We start from the raw sequence: 26,404 nt of genomic DNA, 5'->3' as shown, positions 1-26,404 counted from the left end.
CTCTTTAATAATGGACTACTTATGAACACACATTATTATTCACACTGAGCGATTTGCCAGACATTAAGCATTTCTCTCTGGAATTATCTGTTAATGACTTAAAGGATGGTTTTTAATGCTTCCATTAACGTTATCATGTGAATTCCCTGAACTAACGAGGTAACGAACACACAGCAGATAATCAGAGTGCATGCACTAAGAAGAGTGCACATGTTCCCAGAATGTGATCTAATGTGAAACTGATCAATTTTTTTGTATTGATCCTATTGGTATTAGTATCGATACTCGAAAACAAGACTTACCGGTTGTATTGATACTTTACAGTAGGTATCAGTTCTGTTCACCCATCAATACCACTGGGACCCTTCGGAGAAGTCAGTGGGGGCTTCTCTGTTTGGCACCAACCCTGGTAACTCAGATCTTTTATTAAAGTCAGGTTTTTGATTCAAACACTCTCGATGTTTTTGTATTTAGCTTTATTTTTTATAATGGGAATGACTTAAACTTAATAAGCTTTAAATATTTTTTCACCCTCATAATCTTTTCTTGGGATTCTTATCTAACTGTTTCGTACTGAGTAGTTTAGGCTGGATAATCTGTTAGGTATCCCTGTTATGGCTTTCTAGCATGCTGTTTTTTATGCTTTGTTTTTCTGTGTTTCATTTTGTTTTTGATCATTTAGTTTTGTGATCAATTATTGACTAATTATATCTTGGAGCACTTGCTCTTGATGAAAGCCTTTTATATTCCCCTGGCATTTCTGAATAAATATATTTTTTTAACTTGAGTTAACTCCATACTGAACCTTTAAATCCTTAGCTGTGAACTTGATATGGTATATCCTGCTTCTACCATGTGCTCTCTGGCAGCTACAGTGTTAAGTGCAAGGTTTCTGTATACAAATATACAGAATACAACCAGGACTAACTCCTAAACAGAATAGATCTTCCTTAATGTCTATTGACTCTCTGATCAGAGCTTCTAACATCCCCAGCAGACTGTGGAGTGCTTTTCCCTCCTCATTGACTGATGCTGACGAAGCTCAGTGTCCCACATGTCTGATCACAGTCCATGCTGTGGTGACAGCTGGTACCTGTCTGTCCGGTCCCTACTCTGACCTCAAGCAGGTCAATAAAACAGAAGAGACTCATTCAAGTTAAAGTCAATAAAACAACAGAGACTCATTCGGATTGGACACATGTCCACAGAGTCCAAATTCTCCTTGTGTCCATATGTTTCACCTTAAGATAATGCATCAATACTGTCAGTTTCAGAAGCTTTTCTTGGATGTGAAATTAATTTCCAACTGATAACTGATATCTGCTCTTGACAAGATTTGCTTGGTGCTAGTATGTTTGTGCCAAGCAAGATGTTTTTGTACATTGTGCTCCTGACTGCCTAGAGCTCTTGTAATAGCTACAGGGGATAATCATCTAAATCTGTGATAATGTGGACCAATCCACAGCTTGAGTTCTAAAACCAATTGTACATTCATGGGGCTGAAGCACTTACAGGAACACACTGACATCTTCAGAGCTATTTGCTTTCAATTCTGTGATTTCACTGCCTCCCAAAAATGTTTTTCCAGTCTAAGAATCTCATAAGAAAAAAACTACTGACTAGATAGGGTCAGCAAAGAGTTTCATTGTATGTGGTAATTTGAATGTACATATTATGCTTTTTCTGATTTTCTGTTATATATATATAGTGTTATGATATTGGATATCTATGTTAAACATGGTCAAAGTTCCAAATGCTCCCTGCAAGTCAAAAGCTAGGGCTTCAACCTGCTTTGAACACTTCGTTTGCAATTTTTTTCTACCTTGCCAACGAGCTGACATTGGCTTGTAGTACATGCCAATAAATGACCATCTGTTCTGTAGCCTTGGTTGCTAAGGTTGTTGCTAAGGTTTTTCCATGTGTTGTTCGTGTTGTCCATAGTTCAGATAGGATTTGGGATCAAATATGTATGGATGTATTGAGAAGTTTATATTTCGAGTAAAGAACGAGAAAAAGTGAAATCCTATTCCTGTAGTTAGTTGACGTAGCCTCCAGAGCTGGAGGAAATCTCCTGGGGGTCAGCTTCTGAGAGCTGGCCAATCAGAACAGAGTGGGCTCATCAGAAAGGGGGCCTTAAACAGACGGGAGCTGAAACGGCATGTTTCAGACAGAGGCTGAACTGAAAGGCTGCATAAAAAGCCAGTATAAGATAAATAAGGAGGTGTTTTTTTTAAACTATAAATCATGCAAAGATATTCCAGTAGAGCCCCAGAATAAAAATATAGACGTGGAAATGTGCATAATATGTCTTCTTCAAACAAGTAATGCTATATAGGCTATATATCTATTCACGGACTGTGGGGCAGTGGAAAGAAATTATAGTCTGACATCACATTAATGCGATGCAATGTCAAAACCATTTGATTTGATTTTACCTTGACATTATTTTTTGGTAAATTCACATTTGTGAAAAAAGAAGAGTAGATCACTTTATTTTCCACTTGATAATTGCTTTCATTATGTTAGTTAGTAGGACATATTGATATTGAGCAAAAGAAAACTGTAACTGGTATTTTATTGATTTGTTTTCATGCTAAATTACAGCTTCTTCTTTGTTGTATTTGATCTATGTATATTGCAAGTATGCATGTATGAAGTATAGACTGGTATGAGGCTGTTCCCAAAAGATAAAGTGCACTTTTTATACAATAAGATGAATACTGTGAATACACTGCTAACATTTCAAAACTCACACTGTGTTTCTCTGACAGATAGTTGAAGAGCATCCTCCCATCTCTGATGAAGAATTAGAAAAAACAAAACAAAATTTATGTCATACAGACAGATAAGCCTTTTACAGTCCACAGGCATATTTTCACGAATACTATAGTACTATAACAGTAAATGACCAAAGCATTCTGAGAAATGCATAGCTTAGACGGCCCTAACTATGTTGGTGTCCTAGGTGAGATTTTAGATTGGAGCCCCAAAAAGTGCAACAATAGTTCCTCCAGTCCAGACAAAGTCCTCCCAGTCCTCCAGACAAAAGGGCAAGTGGGGGTCAAGGTATCATTCAATGAGTGTTTAATGGCATGGCATGAGGTAGCAGATGATGAAGTTTGGTGGCTGGTGAAAACTGACTGAACGGTAAGGCTTTGAAAATCAAACTAGATGAAAATCCTTGCAAGTCAACGGAGAAGAAGAGAGGAAAAATGTTAAGAAGGGAGAACAAGTGCATATTTCCAAAAGCTGTATACAAGCAGCACACCTGTCAGTAAGAAACAACCGAAAGAAAAACACATCCCACTCATTTGGTGCCCCCTCCCTTATTTGGTGCCCTAGGCTTATGTGGTTTATGCCATGGGTACGTATCTTTACAATGCTGCATCACTGCTTGGATTGTCAATAAAGTTTGTTTATGAAGCCAGCCAAGATGGCAGACAAACTTGAAAAATTGTGAGCCTATCCTTTAAAGTTCTATGTGTAAAGTGGGTCATAAGTTGAGAAGAGCCTGGTCTCTGGGGAGATGGCAGCGACATCAGCAGGACATGAACGAGGAAATAATAATCTGCAAAATGTGGCAAATTCATGTCCAGTTGAAGATACTTTCTTGGTGGGGGTTGAGCACAATTGCTCTGTGAGTGGAAGAGAGATAGGCAGTTGGGCAGAAATGGATTATTATGAAGGGAGAGATGAAGAGAACAAGGGGAAATGAGGGGACTGATGAATGAAAATCGAAGGCAAACAAGTAAAAGTGAAGAAAAGAATAAGAAATGACAATGATGAGGGATCTTAAAGTGAGGAAGAAGGGCATGAGCAAGTTCAGAGGGAAAGACTTGAGACATGTATTGCCATAAGGTTTAATGAAAAGACTCAAGAAAATATGAAGAAAGTCAATCCATTTGTGCTAACAACAACTCTGGCAAGTAAGATACAGATAAGATACTATATACGAAGGTCCTTAATGATGGCAACCTATTGGTGAGATGTGCAAATGAAGAACAACTTGAGAAAGGATTCAAACTAAAAGAGATAGGAAAACTTAAGGTGGCAAGCACAGGGAAGGTGGGAGAACGAAATGATGGTGGATGTAAAGGAGTGATCACAGGGGTGCGAATGAGTCTAGGTATGGAGGAGCTAGGAATTTCAAACAACAAAGAAGGAGTGAAAAAGGATAATGAAACAGTATTGATTGAATTTGAAGGAGAGAGGTGTGCCAAAGAGGGTATTCCTGGGTTTTATGTTACCTGGTGAGAGTGTTTGTGCCAAAGCCATTGAGGTGCTTTAATTATCAAAGGTTTGGACACACAGCCAAAAACAGTTAAGAGCAGAGGAGATGTCCTAGATGTGGGGGTGACCATGATTATGGAAAGTGTGGAATAGGGGTGCAACCAAAATGCTGTAACTGTGGAGGAGCCCATAATGTGACATATGGTGGGTGTGAGGTTATGAGACAGGGGAATAAAATCCAAAAAGTAAGAGTGGAAAGAAGGATCACTTATGCCAAAGCTGTAAGAGTGTCAAGAGAACAGAACAATACTACTAATGAATAAGGAGCAAGGGGGGTTTGAGAGCTACAACAAAGAACAAATGACAGGATTTATGTGGACAAAAGGGCTTTAGTAACATTCACTGCAGGAGTGATTAATAGTAAAGCTGAAGTTAAGTTAAAAAAAAAAGATAAAATTCAGCTGGTTGTCAAAGCAGCAGTGAATCATTTGGGATTAGTGGGACTGACATGAGAAGAAGTGAGGGGGAACATCACCAATCATTCAAGCCAAGAAACACCATGGGTTGGTTAATACTAATTATGGTAATTCTCTTACAATGGAATGCCAGGAGCTTACTGGCCAATGGCCAGGCATTCAGGCATTTTAATTAAAGACATGACTGCAAATGATTGTTTTCAGGATGAATGTTTTCAGGAAAGGTTATATTCAGGTTATAATTAACTACTGCAATCTATGCAGAAGGTTGGATTTGGATAGGGTTTGGGGGTGAGATTGGGGTTCGCATACAGACTCAAATGAAAAGGTAATTGAAGATTTGATGGATGATAGGGATTTGGTCTGTATGAATGAATGACGGTAGAGGACTAAGGGTAAACATAACACCAGGTACTGAATCAGCATTAGATATTACATTAGCATCTAATCCCTTGGCTGAAGTTAGTAACTGGGACATTTGGACAGCTACAACAGTAGGGAGCTATCGCTATCCAGTCTCATGCTCAGTGGGAGAAAGAGTGAAAGTGAGACAAGGTGGTGGAATCCCAAAGTGGGTCTTTGGAAAAGCAGTTTGGGATAAGTCCCAGAAGATGAGTGAGGACACAATGAAAAGGATTGACATTTCTGGAGATATAGATAGAACAAACAATAGGTTCATCTGAATGTATTGTTTTTGGATCAACGGATTAAGGGACCTAACCATTTCTTTTCTGTTGCATGTAATGGAACAAAGATACAGGACAAGTGGTCTATTACTTATCTCGGATGTGACCGGAACAGTGTTTGTCCAGTGAGTCTATGGCCCTATCAGTCATCGGGGAAGGTCTATTTAAAAACAAAATATCTGGCAAGAATATCCAAGTTCCCAGATAAGGAAACTATGAGAACACTGGCAACATCATTAGTTCAATGCCACTATGATTACACCTGCATAACCTGGCACAGTGGTATAACTAAAAGAACAAAAGATAAACTTCAAAAGCTCAGAACAAACTAATGAGGGTCATCTTTAATCTCAGTCCAAGAATGCACATTAGCCCAAACAATTTTAAAGAGCTGAATTGGCTCCCCGTTGAAGGTAGAGTTCAACAGTTAAAACTTATAATGGTCTATAAGATTTAACATGATTTATGATCAAATTACCTGGTATTTTCAATTTGTTCAGGACTCTCATGGCCTGAATACAACCTGAAACAACCCAATCTGAAAAGTAAAGTAGGGAGAAGTACATTTCTCTACATGAATGGGGGGGAATAAAAATCCCAAATGAAATTAAATCTGCCCATTCTCTGAATAGTTTTTAAAAAACAACTGAAAAAATGGATGCTGATTAAGTTAGCATAGTGAGACATATTTTTAGGACTGGTGTCTGTACCTGTGTAGTTTTTATTATTTTCATGATTGTATAATTTTTGATGTTTTTTATTTGGTTGTATTTGTGTAAAAAAGGGATATAAGTAATATATACATGTCACTCCCTTCTCCTGCCTGCCTCCTAGCCCAGACTTCAGGACCCCATTGGAAATAAGTCATGTGACTTTATTGCAATATCCTGATGAATTTTAGTACTGTATGCACATTCTGTATATTGTATTTTAATTCATCGACTAAAATCTATCAATCAATCAATCACGTAAACAATACAAAGTAACCTCAGCACTTATTATGGCAGCAGATGGATCTATACCCAGGAGTAAAAATAGGATGAGTAGAAAACTGGTACATCAAGCTAAGAAGACAAGTCGGAGACAAAACAGGAAGAACAACATCTGTGGGAGAGGCATGGGAGGGAGGTGGGGAATGATAAAGAGGATGGGAGACAGAGGGGAATGGGAATATCCAGTTATGATATCTGAGGAGGAAACAGCAGTCTCCAATAGGGATAAGGCAGAGATCATGGCCAAGTGATTCGCGAAGATACATAATTAAGAAAATTAGTCCAAATAACGGAGAAGGAGAAGGTTGAGAACAATGAGTTAGTATCCAGGTGTGTTAAACAGGAGAGAAGAATCAGATGATATGAACCATTTACTTTGGCAGAGATGGTGATAGCAATAAATAGATCAAGACCAACCTCTCTAGGGGATGATCTGATATGCTGTGTTATGCTAAAGAATCTAGGAGCGTTCTTGAAGTTGCTGCACCTTTATAACAGAGTGTGGGAGGAAGGAAGATTACCAAGTGCATGAGAAGAAGCAGTAGTGATTCCGATGAGAAAACCTGGCAAGGATTCGTTTAAACCCACTAGTTACAGGCCAATAGCACTAATATCAAATATATGCAAGATAAAGGAAAGGATGATAACAGAAAGGTTATCATATGAGAGGGGAAGCATGCTGGCAAGTTATCAGAGTGGTTTTAGGCAAGAAAGGAATACCATGGACTCAGTGATAAGGCCAGAGACTGAAATAAGAAAGGCCCAGGCAAATAGAGAGTCAGACATTGCAGTGGTTTTTTTGACATAGAAAAAGCCTATGACATGATGTGGAAGGAAGGATTGTTAATTAAGCTGCACAAGATGGATGTCGGTGGGAGAGTTTTTAACTGGATTAAGGATTTTCTGTTTGGAAGAAAAATTCTGACATGGATTGTGTCAGACTTGTCAAATCAGTACACAGTTGGAAATGACACACCTCAAGGCAGTGTGATAAGCCTGCTACTTTTCATTATTATGATCAATGACGTCTTCTCAAAGGTACCAGTAGATAGGTAGGTAGGTCAGTGTTTGCGGATGATGGGGCCTTGTGGAAAAGAAGAAGGAGCATGGAACATGGGCTCAGTGGTCAGCAAGAAGGACCTGGGTGTGAACCCCATCCTTTCTGTGTGGAGTTTGCACGTTCTCCCTGTGTTTGCGTGGGTTTCCGCCATGTGCATCGGTTTCTTCCCACCATCAAAGACATGCTTGTTAGAATTAATACTTCTGTCAATGACCCTGACCAAGACACTGGTAAAAGAACTGGAGTTGGTCCCTGGGTGCTGCACTGCGGCTGCCCACTGCTCCTAGTGTGTGTGTATAGGATGGGTCAAATGCAGGGGATCAATATCCCCACGGGGATCAATAAAGTACTTCTTCTTTTTCGTGCAATCAGGAAAGCACAAGGAGCAATTGATGAGGTGGTGGAATGGGGTTACGACTGGGGGTGTAGGTTTTCAGTAGAAAAAACTCAAACAGTCTTTTTCACCAGGCAAAGAATTGAGGAAGGAATGTATAGGAAAGAATTAGAAAAGGTTGGAACATTAAAATTTTGGGGATTTCTTTTTGATTCACGGTTAACATGGGCAGACCATATCAGGAAAATAGAAGAAAAATGCAAAAAAAGATGTTTGACTGTTAGGGAATGGGAAGCAAGTTGAAAAGAATGCATGTAGTCTTGATAAGATTGGTTGGAAGTCGGATTATGGCAGTGTAGCGTATGGATCAGCAGCCAGGTCTCTTATAAGGAAATTGGATCTGTTTCAGGCATTGAGAGTTTGCAGTGGGGCTTTTGAAACATCACCAGTAGCTGCCCTACAGGTAGAAATCGAAGAAATGTGGTTGGAGTTAAGAAGGATGCAACTGATGGCAAATTACTGGGCTAATTTGTAGGGACACAATGATTCTCACCCCACAAAAGGAGTGTTGCAGGAGTGCTGGGAGAATTGGAGGTATCAGAGGGATAACTTGGTCGGGTAGGGAATGACTTTGCAAAAGAATTTGGAGTGTTTGATCTGAGGATGAGCCCTTCAGTAGTTTATCCAGTGGTTGCTCCATGGATGCTTGGGTAGACTGGTATTGGTTAGAGGTAAAAATGAAAGAAATAGATAAAACTGATTTGGTGAGTGCATTCAACTATCACGTAATGAAAGAGTACAGTGATTTTACACATGATATATGACACTATTATTCATACTGTGGCACCAACTTTAAAAGTGGCAATGGATTCCTTACAAACTGCTTTTAACTTATTGCAAATGTCACTTGATCATCTAAAAAGACGAAATGTATGATCTTTATGCATCACCCACCGATTGTATGGTCTTAACACTGGATGGCACTCATCTAGAGAGGGTTACCTCTTACAAATACCTTGGCATCTTGCTTGATGACAAGTTGACCTTTGGTGTCCATATTGATAGCCTCCTAAAAAAATTCAGTCCAAAGTTAGGTGTTTATTTTCGTTTAAAAAAATCCTTCCTTTTACTGCTTGAAAAAGATTAGTCTAAAGTACCTTTTTGTCAGTTTTGGACTATGGTGATGTAATTTATATGCATGGATCTTCATCTCGTTTGAAAAACCTGTATGTAGTCTTTTATGCTGCCTTGCGGTTTGTAACTGGTGCAAGTGTATGTAGACATCACTGTAACTTATATGAAATGGCTCAAAGGACGTCACTGTGTTTAAGGAGAAAAAACCCATATGTTAAGTTTTATTGCAAAAGCTTTAATGGCTAAACTACTGTAGTACATTTCCAGTTTACTGAAATATTACCCCAGTAGCTATAACTCTAGATCATCAGGGAAAATTCTCCTCATGGCCCCAACCACTCGAACAGAGCTGAGTAAATCTGCCTTTTCCTTTCACACCCCACAAGCTTGAAATGAGCTGCAAGGCATACTTAACTAGGAATCTTTACCCTCTCTTGACATGTTTAAAAATACTTTAAAATCAGATATTACAGAACAATATTATTGCTTTTAAGTGCCATTATTTTCCATGAATCTTTTTAGCTCCTGATCCCTGTATGTTTTGTGTCTGTTTGTTTTGTTTTGGTATTTTTTTTGTGATGTTATTTGTCCTCCTATTTACTTTTATATGAAACATTTTTATTGTTTTCTGCTGACATCTTGACCAGGACTCCTTGGCAGAAGAGATATTGTATCTCATTTCAAGTTAAATAAAGGATGAATAAATTTTTTTTTTAAAAACACGGATTTAGTAGGATGGTGCTAAGACATGTTTCTGTGGGTTCCAGTGCATGTAGGGGTGAGGGGCAATGAGAGGGTGGATGAGTTGGCAAAGAAAGGAAGTATAGAAATTCAAATTAGTATCAGTAAATCAGAGGTTAAATTTGTAATCTGGGAAAAAGAAAAACAATCAAATGTGACAAGAAAAGTGGGACAGAGAGGGGAAATGGAGGCATCTATATCGAATTCAAAAGACTGTCAAAATTACTAGGGTAGGTAGACGACATAAGAGAGAGGAAACTGTGTTGACAAGGTTAAGTTTGGGGCACTGTGCACTAAAATGAAACGCTGAAAATGGTAGGGAAACACCAGACAGGCTTGTGTGAGGGATGTCAGGAAGAGGAGGCGGTGGAGCATGTAATTCTGAGTTGTATGGGGTATAGGACACAGAGAGAGATGACAAGGAATAATCTGAGGGAATTGGGGGTGCAGGAATTGACATTAGAAGGATTACTGAGCATGGGTGAGAGAGCACAGGTCAGGGCACTGTTAGCTTTCTTACAAGGGGTCTTACAGGGGTTTTAGGATATGATGCTAGGGTGGCTGACATGGATAGGGATTTTATAATAGGACTAGATTGGAGGATGGAGGATAGCATGGTAGTCTACAGTGTGTGTGTGTGTGTGTGTGTGTGTGTGTGTGTGTGTGTGTGTGTGTGTGTGTGTGTGTGTGTGTGTGTGTGTGTGTGAAGGGTTTTTTTTGAAGGGATTTAGATTTTAAGTCTATCATCTGATCCACAACACTCCTGAGCAGAAGGTGGCGGTAATACACCAATAAGCTGGATGTCAACCGCCGAAAAACAAGTAGAAGAAGAAGAAAAAGACGAAGAAGAAGAAAAAGAAGCCAAGATGGCTGAGTACGATTTGACAACCAAGATTGCTCATTTTTTAGACCGGCATTTGGTTTTTCCTCTCTTGGAGTTCCTGTCAGTGAAAGAGGTACAACGATTTCTGAGTCGGAATGTGCCTAAATATAATATAGCTGTTCATTAGGGGACATTTATACTTTAAATATGCTCATAGCCAGCACCGATCAGCCGGGCTAGCTGGCAGTTGGTTAGCTAAATTACTAATTTATTTCCGTCTGTAATTATCGTAATGTTGCTATTGTTGTATCAAAAACAACCGACGCCGTAATTTCATGGCTTTAGCTAACTAACTTCTCATTGTCGTCATCATTGTTGTCATTGTTGTGTTAGCCTATTAGCCTAGCCTCTTTATACTGAGTGCGCAGGATTAAATTAACCATATTTGGTTGAATAGGACGAGCAGCGTTCACGTCCTTTTTTGTACTTCTGCACACTTGTTTGGGAACTGGAGTCTATATGCCACAGAAAATTACATATTTTTATTTTTTAATTTGAACAGATCTACAATGAAAAGGAACTTCTACAAGGGAAGCTGGATCTCCTCAGCGACACAAACATGGTGGATTTCGCCATGGATGTGTACAAAAACCTGTATCCAGACAAGGAAATCCCACACTGTAAGAAAGGTTTAGTTTATCAGTTTGTTTTGATGCCCCAGCTTACAGTTTAAATGATGTACTTCACCACAGAGTCACAGGATAGAGGCTTTCTGTCTTGCTGCGTCAGTGCCTGTGATTATCCAGACTAGAGATGAACTGATCAATCAATTGAAAATGAATCTGCAACTATTTTGATATTTGATTAGCCATTGACGAAATTTGCAAGCAAAAATGCAAAATATTCACTTGTTTCAATCTCTCAAATATGAATAAATTTGTGTTTTCTTAGTCTTCTATGATAGTAAACTGAATATCTTTTGATCAGACCAAACAAGCAATTTGAAGATGTCAGCTTAGGCTCATCAATATTTTGATGGGTGTTTCTCACTATCTTCTGACTTTTTATAGATCAAACAATCACATAATTTAAGAAGATGATCTGCAAATGATTTGTAAATTAAATTAATGGCTCAAATCCGAATCACAAATCCATCTATTTGAGCAGCTTTAATAATTAAATGTTCCCAGACATAATGGTCATCTGTAAAATGCTTGGTTACCAGCCAGGGAATGGTTGTTAGAGTAGAAACACATATTGTAATGTAATTTTGATTTCACATTTTGTCAATACTCCAACCAATAAAATGTTAATTTTAAGATCTTTCTTAGATATTCACTTCTAACCAGTATGTTTATTATGAAAATGTCCTGATTAGCCTTGAGGGAGAAGAGGAGCACTGTGGTGGCCCAGCTGAAGCAGCTCCAGTCAGAGACGGAGCCAATTGTCAAGATGTTTGAAGACCCAGAGACCACACGGCAGATGCAGTCCACAAGGTCAGATCAACCTGTCTAAGACATGCATTTCTCAATGCTTTCATCATTTGGTCATTGATTATATGAAAATATGTCTGTGGACTGTAAAAGGCTTATCTGTCTGCAGGACATTCATTGATCTATTTTGTTTTGTTTTTTAATTCTTCATCAGAGATGGGAGGATGCTCTTCGACTATCTGTCAGAGAAACACAATGTGAGTTTTGAAATGTTAACAGCGTATTCACAGTATTCATCTTATTGTATAAAAAGTGCGCTCCATTTTAATCTCACAAGGTGGGTTGCACAATGTGTGTTTTTGTTACCATAACAACTGGCTGCCACTGTGAGCTGACAGGACTGTTATTGAAATCTCAGACATCAAAAACAACCAAGACACCCACCAATTTGCTTATTACTCACTCAGTGGTCAATTTAAGGAAGAAGTAAAGAAACATTTCTGCCAATGTTTTCTTAATGTTACCTTTCATGTATAATCTACAGACAAATTACTCCACATCAGTACATGAAAACAATGTCCTTGTCACATGTTACTCTAAATAGAGGCTTTGATTTGGCAAAAAAAGATGAAAGATATGTGACCTTTCCTAATCAGACACATTCTGTTAGCAGTGCAGCATCACCCAGTTAGCTTTCATTGATGAAAACAAAAATCAAAGGCAGTTTAAAAACCGTGGATTAATGTATCTGCACTCCAGGGTTATAGACTTTTAATTTCCATTTTCATTATAACCTTAATATCTTGCTAAGCCTTTTAAAATTCTTTTAACAGTTACATTTCTAGTACAAATGACAAATCTTCCAGTTGGAATTGCTGGTCAGTTTTGAACCTTGTTCAATGTGCTTTAATCTAAGTTTTTATGTCCCTTGTATTTAATTTCATAGTTTCGTCAGGAGTACCTGGACACTCTGTACAGGTACGCCAAATTCCAGTACGAGTGTGGTAACTACTCTGGGGCGGCTGAGTACCTCTACTTCTTCCGTGTCCTGGTAAGAATAGACAAAGTTCTATAAAAGCCATGATAGATTCACTCTGTTTTTATTATGATACACTGAGTTTGTTGTTCTCTGCTCAGGTTCCCTCAACAGACAGGAACGCCCTGAGCTCTCTGTGGGGTAAACTGGCCTCTGAGATCCTGATGCAGAACTGGGAAGCAGCCATGGAGGATCTCACGCGACTAAGGGAGACTATTGATAACAATGTAAGTGAATAGGTTAGGTTATGTAGGTATTACAATTGCAATTTCTGAAGTAGAAAATCACATGTCAGAGTAAAAATGATTTACTGCAAACATTATCTGATGCAACATTTCATAACATCTTATGTTTGTTTCCTCTTTCTTCTTAGTCTGTGAGCTCTCCTCTTCAGTCGCTCCAGCAGAGGACCTGGCTCATCCACTGGTCACTCTTTGTGTTCTTCAACCACCCTAAAGGCAGAGACAACATCATCGAGCTCTTCCTCTACCAGCCTCAGTGAGTCACTCTCACTTCAATATAGCAAAGACTTTTTAGATAAAATTCAAGGCATATACATCTGCGTAATTGTGTTCTCATCTATCCATCCGGCTTCTATTGAATTCTTTGTCTTGCTTAAGAATATACAGCTGACAGATACACTGGCTTTTTCACTGTTCAAACCTCTTCCCTTTATTGAATAAGTCTTATTAGTTGGAAGGCCACCCTACGGTGCAATTTATTTTCTTTGCAGACACAAAAGTGCACAGGTTTTGTTTAAAAATTGTACTCTCTAAAGTGTTAAACAGCATGAGATTTCTCAGCCGACCCCCTGTGTGTTGAAAAACAAATGTTTTCTTTTGGAGTAAAATTACTAATGGGACCCAAATCTGTCGCGATGGCAACTAATGATGATGCCACTGTGTGATGCCTTTTTGTTTTTTTTTTTCCCAGGTACCTGAATGCCATCCAGACAATGTGCCCACACATCCTGCGATACCTTACAACTGCAGTCATCACCAACAAAGACGTACGAAAGCGCAGACAAGTGCTCAAGGACTTGGTGAAAGTCATTCAACAAGTAAGGCCATTTAGTGTAGCAAGAAAATTCTTATTTAATTTGCCTCAAGGATACAGTCAACCCATGAATAATGATTTCTCCTGTAGGAGTCGTACACATACAAGGACCCCATCACAGAGTTTGTGGAGTGCCTCTACGTCAACTTCGACTTTGACAGCGCCCAGAAGAAGCTGAGGGAGTGTGAGTCGGTAAGGATGGCATCTAAAAAAGTCTGCTTCTCTGCTTGACACTGTGCGTTTGTCATGGTGCGCAGGCCTAAATCGCCCCATAAAAGTTAGCTGTCTCCTGGGACTGAGGGGTTATATGAAGCTTCCCCTAGCTATGGTGCTCTGATCTCCTGAGTCCCAGGCATTTAACTTTGCAGCTATTCAGCCTCAGCAAATCCATGTCTGGCCTGATTTGCTGGCTCGTACTTTTATTCAATTTGATTTTCAAAGCGGAACAGCTGTCAGATTTGGGGCTCGGTTGCCTTCTCTTTAGAAACCCTTGACTGCAGTTTTGTAGTTGTGCTCGGGGACCACTTCGCGCATACTCTAAGCACTCTCATCGCTTGGCTTTTACACTTCTTGTATAAATTATGCAGCGCTTGCAAATATACCTCAACTATCGTGTCAGATGTGGAGTTTGAGCATATTGACAGAAGAATAAACATAGTTAATTAAGTCATCCTGTTGTCATGAATTCTGCTGGCTTTTAATTGTCAGGGGAATTTCATTTAAATATTTTTTTTGTTAATTTTACCTCTAGAGATAAAGATGGGTCAAATCAACAACTTAAATACAAAAAAAATGGACTAATTGAGTATTAATGGGTCGACTGTGGCACCTTACAGTGTGTCTACCACAGCAAAACACTGAATAATTGGATTTCTCACACAATAACAGCTCTGTGTGAAATAATGGTGCCACATCTCCTTTCAAAATCCCAGACACTAATGTATTCAGAAATTTTAAGCTCTTCTGGAGATTTGAGGTGGCCAAAAATTCCATTTGATGTTTTTGTGATCGTAGCTGTAAAAAACACAGATAGAGACGTCACGACATAATCTCCTGCAAATTCTCTGCTGGGCCCATGTCTGCTGATGGTTTTCAAGGTTCATGTCGGGTGACGACGATCTGCTTCCATGTTTTCTTCAGTACGAGCTTGATGATGTTGATAGAGATGAAAGTTGTTGTGATTTTTGCCTGAAGAAATTCTTTTAGGAAAGTATTAGAGCTGAATGATTAGTCAATCGACAACTTATCTGCAACTATTTTGATAATCGATTAATCATTTTAGTCATTTTTTTAAAAGGAAAACACGAAAAGGCACAACAATTTAATGCTTTTCTTCGTCATACATGATTATAAACTGAATATCTTTGCATTTTGGACCGTTGGTCAGACAAAACAAGACAGTCACATTTGACTCTGGGAAATTGTAAAGATCATGTTTCACTATTTTTCTGCCGTTTTATAGACCACGATTAATTGATTAACAGAGGAAATATATGGCAGATGTATTGATAATGAAAATAATTGTTAGTTGCCGCCCTAGAAAGTATAACTCGACAACAGTACATGATAAAGTCCCTCTGATGCAGGATTTTTGAGGCTGATACCAACATTGAATTGAAGAGTTTAAAAAGATCTGATACTGATATGTCCGATGATATTCATTTTCTTTATACAACTCATAACATAAATGAACATTTTTGATAAGGTTCCCTCAAATGTTTATTTTTTTCACAATTGCAATGAAGATGTGTGCTGGACATTTTACTGCTGAAAAATAATGCATCACTGCTTTCTGATAGACAAACTATGGAATGGTGACATGGTTTTAAACGCATGATATGTAATCATGGGGGGGGGGGGGCGCTAGCCGAGCTGCTGCTAACGTTTGTTCAGCTTGTTTCTCTGATAACTTAAGATCCAGACGTTCAATGACTAAAATTCTTCATCCAGTTAAAAGATATAGTAAAAAAACGACCAAGATCTAAAAAGTTTATCGTAAAAATGTGGCTTAAAACTGAATAAAAGTCAATTTATGACATTTTCTGGCAGACAACTACAATGCTGACTCATGCATTTTATGCACATTTACTCTTTGGTGGAGGGGGTATGACGCCACTGACAGGCAACCAAGTGAAACAGACCGTTACTTTAATTAAAATTATGGATTTCTCTGGGTTTGAAAATTGTTGGAAACATTTTGGATAATGTAAGTACACAACTTAATAAAACATATAACATAGATCTAGTTGTTCGTAGACATTTTAATGTGGAATAGTTACATATTATAGCTTTAAAACATATAACATATTTATCAGCTGACATATGCTGATAAATGACTGGGGGAAACGTTATACCTGTCGGGCTCTAGTACGTTTTGAACCATTCATCATCCTCGCACGACAGGAATCTCCTTTACAGCTGAAATTTGGAAGCACCTTGATGCATAAAGACGCATTTCAATGAGGAAAATTAAATTTTCAAATTTTTCTGTGGTGTGATATCATGCAGCTTGGCTGACCATATCCTTCGTTTTTGGGAATTGGCAGTTAGCACAAAAAATCCACATTAGCCAAACCAGGAACCAAATACAAAACAGTCTGAAGAAAAACTCTCTGAATTGTGTGGTTTGGTAGTTTTGACCAGGACATTTTAATGTTTGGGTGGATCAACCAATAACCGGAAATTCTGCCAGAGCAGCGAGGTGAAAACCCCCAAACAACAGGAAGTAGTTGCCAGCACATCATGCACATGCTATTATGTACTTATAATATACTTGTCATTCCAGAAAAATATGGTTATGGTTGGAAATTACAGCTAACTGTCTTTAGAAATGTAGATTGTTATTTCACCACATGTTTTGAAGATGACACCGCATTCATGCAGAGAAAAACTAGATCTATCTGTAGGAACATGATGTCTCCTGCTGATTTTTGTCCACACTTTGATATATAAATGCTTGTTTATGTATTTTTTGTCCTCCAGGTTCTCGTGAACGACTTCTTTCTGGTCGCTTGTCTTGAGGACTTTATCGAGAATGCCCGTCTCTTCATCTTTGAGACCTTCTGTCGGATTCATCAGTGTATAAGCATCAGGTACACAGTCTCTGTACTTGTCAGAAACAGTGTGTGCAATGCCTTTTATTTGTGAAAGCACAGTTTCTTTAGAAGATGGAAAAACAGCCACGAAACGATCTTTTCAACTTTTGTACCCAGCTGATTTATGTTCTGCAGTAATTTTACTTCTCAATGCTCCAAAGTTTTAGATGTTATTCATATCCCGTAGTTTTTCAAGTATATTCAACAGTGAATTGTAAAAAAGGAACTTTGAAGACTTTAAATATTTATTTAACTGCGCTGCCCCCTCCTTTTCCTCTCTCCCCACTCAGCATGCTGGCAGACAAGCTCAACATGACGCCTGAGGAGGCGGAGAGGTGGATCGTCAACCTCATCCGTAACGCCAGACTGGATGCCAAGATCGACTCTAAACTGGTGGGGCTCTGCATTCACTGATCCACCTTCTGTCAGATGAGCTTCAAAACACTAAGGCTAACATAACAACCCTGACAAGACTAATAAACTAGAGCACTAATATAGCAATTTCAGTGTATTTATTTTTGCTCTTGTCAGACTGACAGCAGCATCCAATCCCTGTCGGGATTTAATCGGTAGCGCAGTGCATTTGCGAGAATCAGTCTTTAAAAAAATAAAATCAAATGTGTGAATTTGTTGCTCAGGGTCACGTGGTGATGGGCAACAACGCAGTGTCGCCGTACCAGCAGGTGATCGAGAAGACCAAGAGTCTGTCCTTCCGTAGCCAGATGCTGGCAATGAACATCGAGAAGAGGGTGGCTCACAGCAACAGGAATGAGGTAAACTCAGCACTAAGGATGTCAACTCACTGCTTGACAGAACTTACTGTTGCTTTCTTTTTCAGAAGGAAAATTAACATAATGTTTAGTGTTTTTCTTCAGTACACGACTCAGTTTGCAAAGAATGTTTGTCAGATTAAAAAGAAAGTCTTATCAGTGTCAACTTGTAGGCTGAGTGTAGTAACCACCAAGTAAAGGCTTCATTTATTTTAAATTGTCATAACATTATACTTGTACAAGTAAACACTGGATCTGCAGTCATTTTTAATGTTTGCATTTAAAGATACAAAACAGAAAAGTAAATTCAGCTGTGACCAATAAAAAAGATTACAACGTAGTGAACCTACAGAGAATTATCAGCAACTCTGCAGCTCCCCTCGGCTTTACTGAGTTTTATAGCAAGTTTCATTGTTTAGCTATTTCTGGCCTTCAATTTAACTGTTGTTTTTCTTCTCTCGCTGCTCTTATAGCAAAGTTTTCGGATGCAGCAGACAGCTGTTTCCAGAGATAAAGCCCTAAAAAGCTACTGCACACTACCTGCTCAGCTCCAAACGGCAAACAAACAGTTAGAAAGTTGATGGAGAGCTAAAAGGGTGATAATGATGATGTTCCTCCATAACTGCTGGATTCGCAATAAGCAACTTTTTTGCTAACAAATTTGCCCTATCACTCTAAAAGATATGTCAACGTTGTGTTCACAGCCTGTTTCCGCTGCCCCCAAGTGGCCAAAAAGTGTAATTGCAGGTTTAACCATTGTGTGTTGCATAACTTGCATTCCCTGTGCTTGCCTTTTCATGTCAATATGTTCAGGCCGTTTTCTTTAGTCCTCCCGCCCTGTCATGGATGTGAGAAGACTGTTCTCTTAGTTGTTTGTAATTATGATCACTGTTTTTCTAATTATAGATTTTCATTCAAGCCGTATGCCTGTAAGGAGAAAACAATGTTAGTTTTGACATACATGAATCCATTACGTGCATTTATTTGGTGGGAAATTAATTGTGATTTCAATTTGAGTCATTTATCATGTAAAGAAACATATGATGCAGTTAGTTTGTATAATTGGTCATAATTTGGTCACAATAGTTATTTCAAGAGAGGAGCTGGCAGGTGTTTTTCAGTTGGAGGACGTCTCCCATAGGAACAGATCTCTTGTTACTTGTATAAAGTAGCTTCAGCATTTCTTTCTAACTTTTTTGTTTTTTGTGTCATTTCCTCAGACACCAAACTGGGCTGCTCAAGACTCCGGCTTCTACTAAAATGAAAAAAACGACGTCAGGAGGATGCAGATGGCTCGCGGAATATTATCTAGGCTTTTTATTGGATTAATGTATTTATTAATTTATCTACTGTTATTTATTTAACTGCAAGTGTAATTTGTGCAATTAAAACCATCCAAGAGGAGGCAGCTAGGCTTTTTTGAAGTCATGTAAATAGGTATTGCTATATTCACTTACAGATATTTACATTAAGTGTGAACATTATGTTGTTTTTGTCATTTTAACTTAGTCTATATGAAATCTGCAATTGGTTTGCTTTTGATGCCAAGTGTTAATTTTATTCATCTAAATGTTGGAAGTTAGTAGATCCAACGAAAATGTCATGAATTAACATTAAACATCATTTTGCCTTCTCAGACAGTGATTTGTTTCTTCCTCTTCTTCTATGAATATTTGACCACTAGATGGCGGTGTTTATTCATTTTTGATGTCTGCTGTCTCCATTCAGTTTTGGCATTTTACAAGTCAACATTTTAATGTGAGCTCTACTGCAGTTTCCACTATAAGGGCTGTATTTGGTGTATATATATATGATCTGTTGCAAAAGCAAGAACAGGATAACATTTTGAAAGAAGCCGCTGAATTTGTCACTTATGCAGCCAGCCTTGGAACAAGAGACAATCATGATTTGATAATTGAAAGGGAAAAACTTTTGAAATGCTGTTTTATGGAGACCAAATAAGATGGAAAGCTCTGTGATGGTGACTCACAAGACAGATTAACCATCACACGCTTTCTATCATTTTCAATCCTGGCTTTGTTTATTGTAGTCTTGTCAGTTACATATTGTTGTTTCTGCTAATGCCGTAAATGTTTAACCACACCTTATTTCTTAATATTGAAAGACGCTGCAAAGCATACTCCATTTCAGCATATCCTCAACAAATATTTGACTTCTGTAAATGTGAAGCCTGTGTACAGTACATACTTGAGCACTATTACTGCACCGTGCAGCTTTAAGGAACAAGGTTCGTTTAAAACCGGTTAGGTGAATAGTTTTGATCAATTAAAGGTTTCAGTCTTTGTCTGTACGTCCACTTGGTTGATGGACTCACCTGGGTAATCCAGAAGAGTCACAGAAGATAATGAAAGGCTTCAGCACAAGAATACCTTTCACATGATGTGCAGTTGTGTTAGGAGACAGCCATACCTCTGTCGTTACACAAATTACTGCCTGCAGGTGTTCAGTTAAAGATGGGAAAGTGTCCCAGGTGCATTTCTGAGTTGCCCTTCAGCAATACGGCCTCTTTGTCCATGTGAGGATTCCTTCTGATGTTCAGCCCTGGGAGTGGCTGACGGTTATGCCAGCCACGGCAACTCCTAGCCACTCCTACAAACTGTTTCCTTTTTTTTTGCTCTAACACTTTTCCAGGACTCAGTAAAATACAACAGACACACATAAGCTTACACATACACACACACACACACACACACACACTCACAGAGCTGACGTGGGCTGAGGTCTGAGCAGGGCTCCTTCTGGAACAGCTGGGATCCATCTGTGGTTGCTGTTGCTCTGGCTGCTGCTCTTTCCTGCTGCTTGTAGGCACTGTAGCTGCCCAGAGAGGACACAAACCGGCCCACTGCAACCCATTCATGAGCTCCACTGCAGGCAGACTCACACTAGATTGTGCAGCTCAACTGGTGACAAGAAGACTACTCACCAGCCTTCAGCATGGATATCCTGACAGCCTGGGCTGTCACTAACCCAGCGGTGGCCCGGCTCCTCTGGGTCCTGGTTCTGGTGCTGGCCACCCTCCTGGTCTGGCTCTTCTTCTTCTGCTGCTACACACGGAACCAGAGATCCTCGCCCGCTCTGGAGAGGTACCTGGCAGGTAGGTGGGCCCTCGCACCCCTCCACCCTCTTCCCCGCCTCACCCACCTCTGTGGGTGTGTAGAAGCCTGTGAAAGACCTACAGCTGTACTGATGTTGATGTCTCACTGTGATGTTTGTTAACTTCAAGTCAGGCTGAGTTGTACTAGAAGGGATATTCAGTGGAAATGCATTTTTTCCCCAAATCCGGTAATTGTAAATTGTTAGTGTTTCCTTTCCAAGACTGCAGTAGCTATACACATTTTTCCAGGAATTGCCAGCTCTCGTTGGCTGTGGCTCCATTTTGTGGCTGGAGCTCTTCTGATTACTGTGTAAATGTGCTGTTACCCATGTGAGTGGATACAATGGGTTTTTCATTCTCATAAATACTGTTAAAAAAAATCTTATTTTTAGGACACTGCTGTAAGCTATCACAGACAAGTGGAACTTTAGTTTAGCGCAGAATGTGAGATTAATGACATGTTATAAATTTGACATGCAACTCAGTCCTACAGGCTGTAGTGATTTGCAGAGTCATAGTAACTTGTCACAGAGGAATTTATGGCACGCTGCAGAATCTCTGTCCCTAAAGCAATGTCCGTTTTTAAATCACTTCATGACAGTTGAAATGATGATGACTGACCCACATTTTATTGTAAATGTGTGAAATATGTGAAACTATTTAGTGCCTTCTAAAATAAAAATGTGTTTGTTTTCATGCAGTGATGGTGAAGCAGTCCAAATCTAAAGCTTCATCTCAGGTGAGCAAATCAGTCCCATATGAGAGAGATGTTCTGTGTGTTTTAGTAAACAACTTCCTCAATTGCATCAAGAAATAATGTGAACACTTCATACCTTAAATTCACCTCCTGTATAACCCTGACTGATTCCTCAAAGCTCTGTGTTCATTATCACTTAAGCAGTTCGCCTGTCAGCTTGTAATATCTACATTAGACTCCAGAGGTCCTCATCCACTTGCACTTTCCTCAGTTGTCATCTGCTCATCTGATGACAGGGTGACATGATTTTAACATCATGCAAAGTGTTATGAGGTTTTATGTGTATTTTAAAAAGTCATAATCTGCCACGAAGCCTCAAAGGCACCATATTGCAGGAATTTATCATTGTGTGATCTGAGGTCAATGATTGAATTAATTTAAATTTTAGAGGTTTTTCAGGTTTTAAAGGAAGATTGATATTAGTTCAGCAAAGCACAAGTGGATTTGACCTTTATATCATTGGAAACAAATGCTGCATTCTTCAGATTTCAAAAAACCTGACTCGCAATATTTGAATATTCTTTACTGGATGCCTCTTATTAACTAGGTTTGATGCTTTAAAATAAACACGTGGCTTAAAATTAAGTTTTTATGCAGGTCGGCAACATTTAAATAGAAAGACTGCCTGCAAATTAAGCATTGAGAATGTTTGTATGAATTTATTTCTTTACAACCCTACAAAATATAAATTATAGTTTTGCAACATTTTCAGATTTAAATGAACAAGATTAAGAGTCTAAAGCCACACAAGCAGCTCTGTGAGGCTGTACTTATGAGTGATGCTTTGAGCTAAATGTCAGCATGCCTACATGCTCATAATGATAAAGCCAACATGCATGTTTTGGCAGGTGAACCACATTTACCATCTTAGTTTAGTATGTTAACTTCCTAACATCTGCTAATTAGTCCTGCGGGGGACGTTGCAATGATTGGAACAAATTTCAATGAAATCCATCCAATAGCTGCTCTCAAAATTTCTCTCACAAGTGTCAGTCTTAAGGTGGCGCTATAGGAAAAGCCAGACGATCACTAATATTATTCAGCTTCATCCTCTGGGGACCATGTACATCTGTAAAAAAAAAAAATCCATGGCAACCCATCCAATTGTTGTTGTGATATTTCTGTCTGGACCAAAGTACTCAATCAACAGACCGACACTGACATACAAAGCACCAAACCGCTAGCGTGACTCAAAACATTTTGAAACTGTTGCCAACATGTGTGGCACAATTATGATTCATGTTCACATAGTTCTGCCATTGTCACAAAGAAGGGGAAGTGATGCATTTAATGTTTCCAACATGAGCAACAGTATTTCTCTATAAATACAGCATATGAGGAACTGGCATTTACTGACTCAAACAAAGTACATTGTTCTTATTCTAAGTCGTTTGAAAGCTTTACAAATATCATTTATTGTTAAAGATCCCCTCCAGGCATGTTTTAAGATAGTTTAAAATATTTAATATATATAATTTAAAAATATAATTTGTTCTGATGTTTTTTCCCCACAAAAAAAGTTTGATTATCTTGTTAAAATCCTTAAAATTACATCTCCTCCTTCTCCATCATTAAAAATTATTCCAGAATCTATAAATATGAAAATATATATCATCTCAAAAGTTTAATTGCTGGATGCAAGATGTCTCCTACTAAACCATAAAATCCATTCTCAGTGTTTGTGCACTGGAGGCTTCAAGTTTCTACATCACACTTTTGTAAGTTGATGAAGTCACAAATCTTGCACGTAGGCCCGCCCCTTCAAATTGAATTTTTAATGAGCACAGAGAAGTTTCCCACTTTCAGCAGATGAACATGAAAACAGCTTTAAAGTGTCAAACTCTGCACTTACATCATTCTGCACAGAGAAGCTCAAATATTCACTTGTAGGAACAAGAAGAGCGACATATTTTTGAGCGGAGGGAGACTTTAAATGAACAGGTGAGCTGTGAGACTTTTTGAGAAGATGCTACACTGGTGCTCCCACTGCACTTTGTGTATTATATTAACAATACAATATGAATGCAATATGTCTCTCTGAGGCGGTGTCAGACAGGAGGTTATTTATGTAATTCCTATATAATCTATGTACTGTAATATAACCTCTCAGCAGCAGCAGCAGCAGCTTTATCACACGCCAGTTCCATTATGAGATTACTGCAAGTGGGCTCATGTTATATTGAGAGATGTTTAACTGTATTGGCCTTGCTCAGCGTGTTTTGGCACAGTCAGTATGAGTGTTGTTACACAGTGGAGTGGAGAAGCACTGTGTGGTCATTGTGTGCGATAAGTTTGAGAGGCTCTCTGAAATGGCTCCATGAGTGAAGCCCTTTGTCTGCGTGGTACTGACATGCCAGCAAAGGTCCACTTCCTTCTGCAGCAGCCAGTAGATGGACAAAGAGACATGTGAGCTCTCTGTCTGAAGAACAGAGCTACACACATCAACCACCGTAATGCAATGACCATAAGTTATCAGGCTGTCAGTGTCTGTTTGGAAATCATAATAACCAAACACAAGAGTGGACAACTGTGGGAAACTACGGATCTCTTTGCAGCAAAAGCTAACTATAAGCATGTGCTTCCATCTTATCAAAGGCAGGATGAATGTAATCTGTTAACATTTTAAGATAAGAGTCCATGAATATTCCCATCATGACCTGCGTCTGCTGGAGGTTCAGAGGTTACAGCAGAGCCGTGCGGCCTAACATTTCTCCATCACACTGTCTATGCGACATGTGAATGATTTCATTATGATTACATTTGATTCTCAAATAACTGAATGAATGAGAGGCTTGTTTGTTTTTGACCATGCAAATGTCAGTCGTGTCTGTTTTAATCTATGGCACAGAATGGACTAAACAATTACTTCTTTCATAATATCGCGTGCCTCAAAACTCTTTAACTGCTGATTACTGCATGGTAAGATAAGATAGGACTTTATTCATCCCCAAGCACACATTCATGACTCATCCCAGCGCATGCCGAAAGATCACAACAAAAACAGCCACTGAATAGATATATTAGTAACTGTAATGTCAGAATAAACACAGTTAACACTATATTGTCTGAACTTTTAACTGTTAATACCTTAAAAATATATGAGATCCACACTGTGAAAGCTATTATCATGATATCAATGAAGAACTTAGGTTTCCAGTTTCCATTCAATCAAAAGTAAAGATTGTTCTGTTGGGTGTAAAAACTCGTTTGTGGCTATATTCCTCTTCAGGGAATTTCAGCAGCAGGAAAAACAAAACCTCATTTGTTTACCTGACAGCGCTAATCATAATCAGTGGCCTCTGAATAAGGAAGGCTTTGTCTGCACCAGTCAGTACATGCCAGATATATAGAGTTTTCCAATGAGTGAGATCTATAATTGGTACAACAGTCTTTCATCACAACAAACTTTGAGAATGATACTTAATTTGGGAATGAAAACATGTTACAGTGATTCTATAGTTTTTGAACTGAAGCTTCCCACCTTTACTAATAAACATCTGTATGTTAAGTCAGGAAGGCAGCTGCTTGATGATGATGCAGTGGTAGTAACAACTGACTGACTCAGCGCTGCATCAGGTTAAGCGTGTGAAACAACTGAAGGCAGATTGTCATTTCAGAGGAAGAAAAAGCCCAAAGAGAAGCCAGCTGCTTCGGTCCAGGTGGAGGAAGTGGTGCCGAAGGAGTCCGTGACCCTTGCACAGGAGGCGCCGGGTCCAGCGGTGAGGAAAAGGAAAAGGCGGACTCCTAAAGCTGGCATGGAAACTGTGACTTCAGTGACCTCACAAAAGGTGAGGAATATTTCTCCACTGAGAGTCATTATTTCTGTGCAAAAACGGATTCAAGTGTTTTATCTGAAGCTAATATGTCTTTAGTATCCAAATTAGTCAAATCAAGTGGTTGTCTTTCAATGTTACTGTCTGTTCTTCCACTGCAGCTCAACAGGGAAACACTATCCAGAGGAAAAAGAAAGAGGGAATTTGGTACTAAAAATACCAACTTTGGAAGTTGATTTGATTAACTATTTGAATAAATTTGTGCACAGATGCACAACGATTTTGTTGAACATTAAGAAGGGATCTATTGTTTTACGACAGACTTGAAAAATTGTGAATCTGTCCTTTAATGCTCATTTTTCACTAAAAGTTATTTTGATTTGAGCTGTTTGTTCACTGTGTACTGATGGATTAATGCATGTGGATTTTTACACCCATAGAGACAATATTGCTTTGCGTTGGTCTTTAAGGGGGCTTGATAACTTTGGTTTTCACACTCTCTCTGCTCATTTAGTGACAACAGTGTAAAGTTGACAATTTCTCTCACTATGGATTGTGTGTTTCTAGTAACCGAATTTCTTGCAAGAGGCTTACAACTTATTTTCTAGTGTCCGATGTTCAGCAACAATGATTTAAAATTGACCACTGTTGACTGGAGTGTTTTCTGCATAAATGTAAATGTTTTATTTTTATAATACAGTAAATATAAAATGGTTGTAATGGCTTGGATGGAGTATAACCAAAATGACGTGGAGCATCTTTCAAGCCTCCTCAGCTCTCTTTGGTTTCATGAAGCACTTGGTTGATCAGATTGAGTCTTCAGCACAATGGGTACAACGCTGGCACAGACACTGGCATTCATGACTGATGGCACGTATAGTTTATGAATACAA

The 26,404-nt window shown here is 38.8% G+C and overlaps 1 protein-coding gene across 1 annotated transcript; it reads left to right on the top strand.

Moving 5' to 3' along the window:
• The first annotated feature begins 10,472 nt into the window (after positions 1-10,472).
• eif3eb (eukaryotic translation initiation factor 3, subunit E, b) lies at positions 10,473-19,502 on the top strand. The gene is made up of 13 exons (XM_044336541.1): positions 10,473-10,609; positions 11,039-11,156; positions 11,855-11,972; positions 12,124-12,166; positions 12,856-12,960; positions 13,047-13,172; positions 13,319-13,443; positions 13,879-14,005; positions 14,092-14,193; positions 16,984-17,093; positions 17,387-17,489; positions 17,735-17,869; positions 19,087-19,502. Exons 1-13 carry the CDS (start codon positions 10,520-10,522, stop codon positions 19,123-19,125), a joined length of 1,341 nt encoding a protein of 446 aa, XP_044192476.1. The 5' UTR covers positions 10,473-10,519; the 3' UTR covers positions 19,126-19,502.
• The last annotated feature ends 6,902 nt before the right edge of the window (positions 19,503-26,404 follow it).

The sequence above is a fragment of the Thunnus albacares genome, chromosome 19 (assembly GCF_914725855.1).
Source record: "Thunnus albacares chromosome 19, fThuAlb1.1, whole genome shotgun sequence".
Taxonomy (NCBI): domain Eukaryota; kingdom Metazoa; phylum Chordata; class Actinopteri; order Scombriformes; family Scombridae; genus Thunnus; species Thunnus albacares.
The sequence above is the reverse complement of the archived record's forward strand: the minus strand, read 5'-3'. Positions and strand labels throughout refer to the sequence as shown.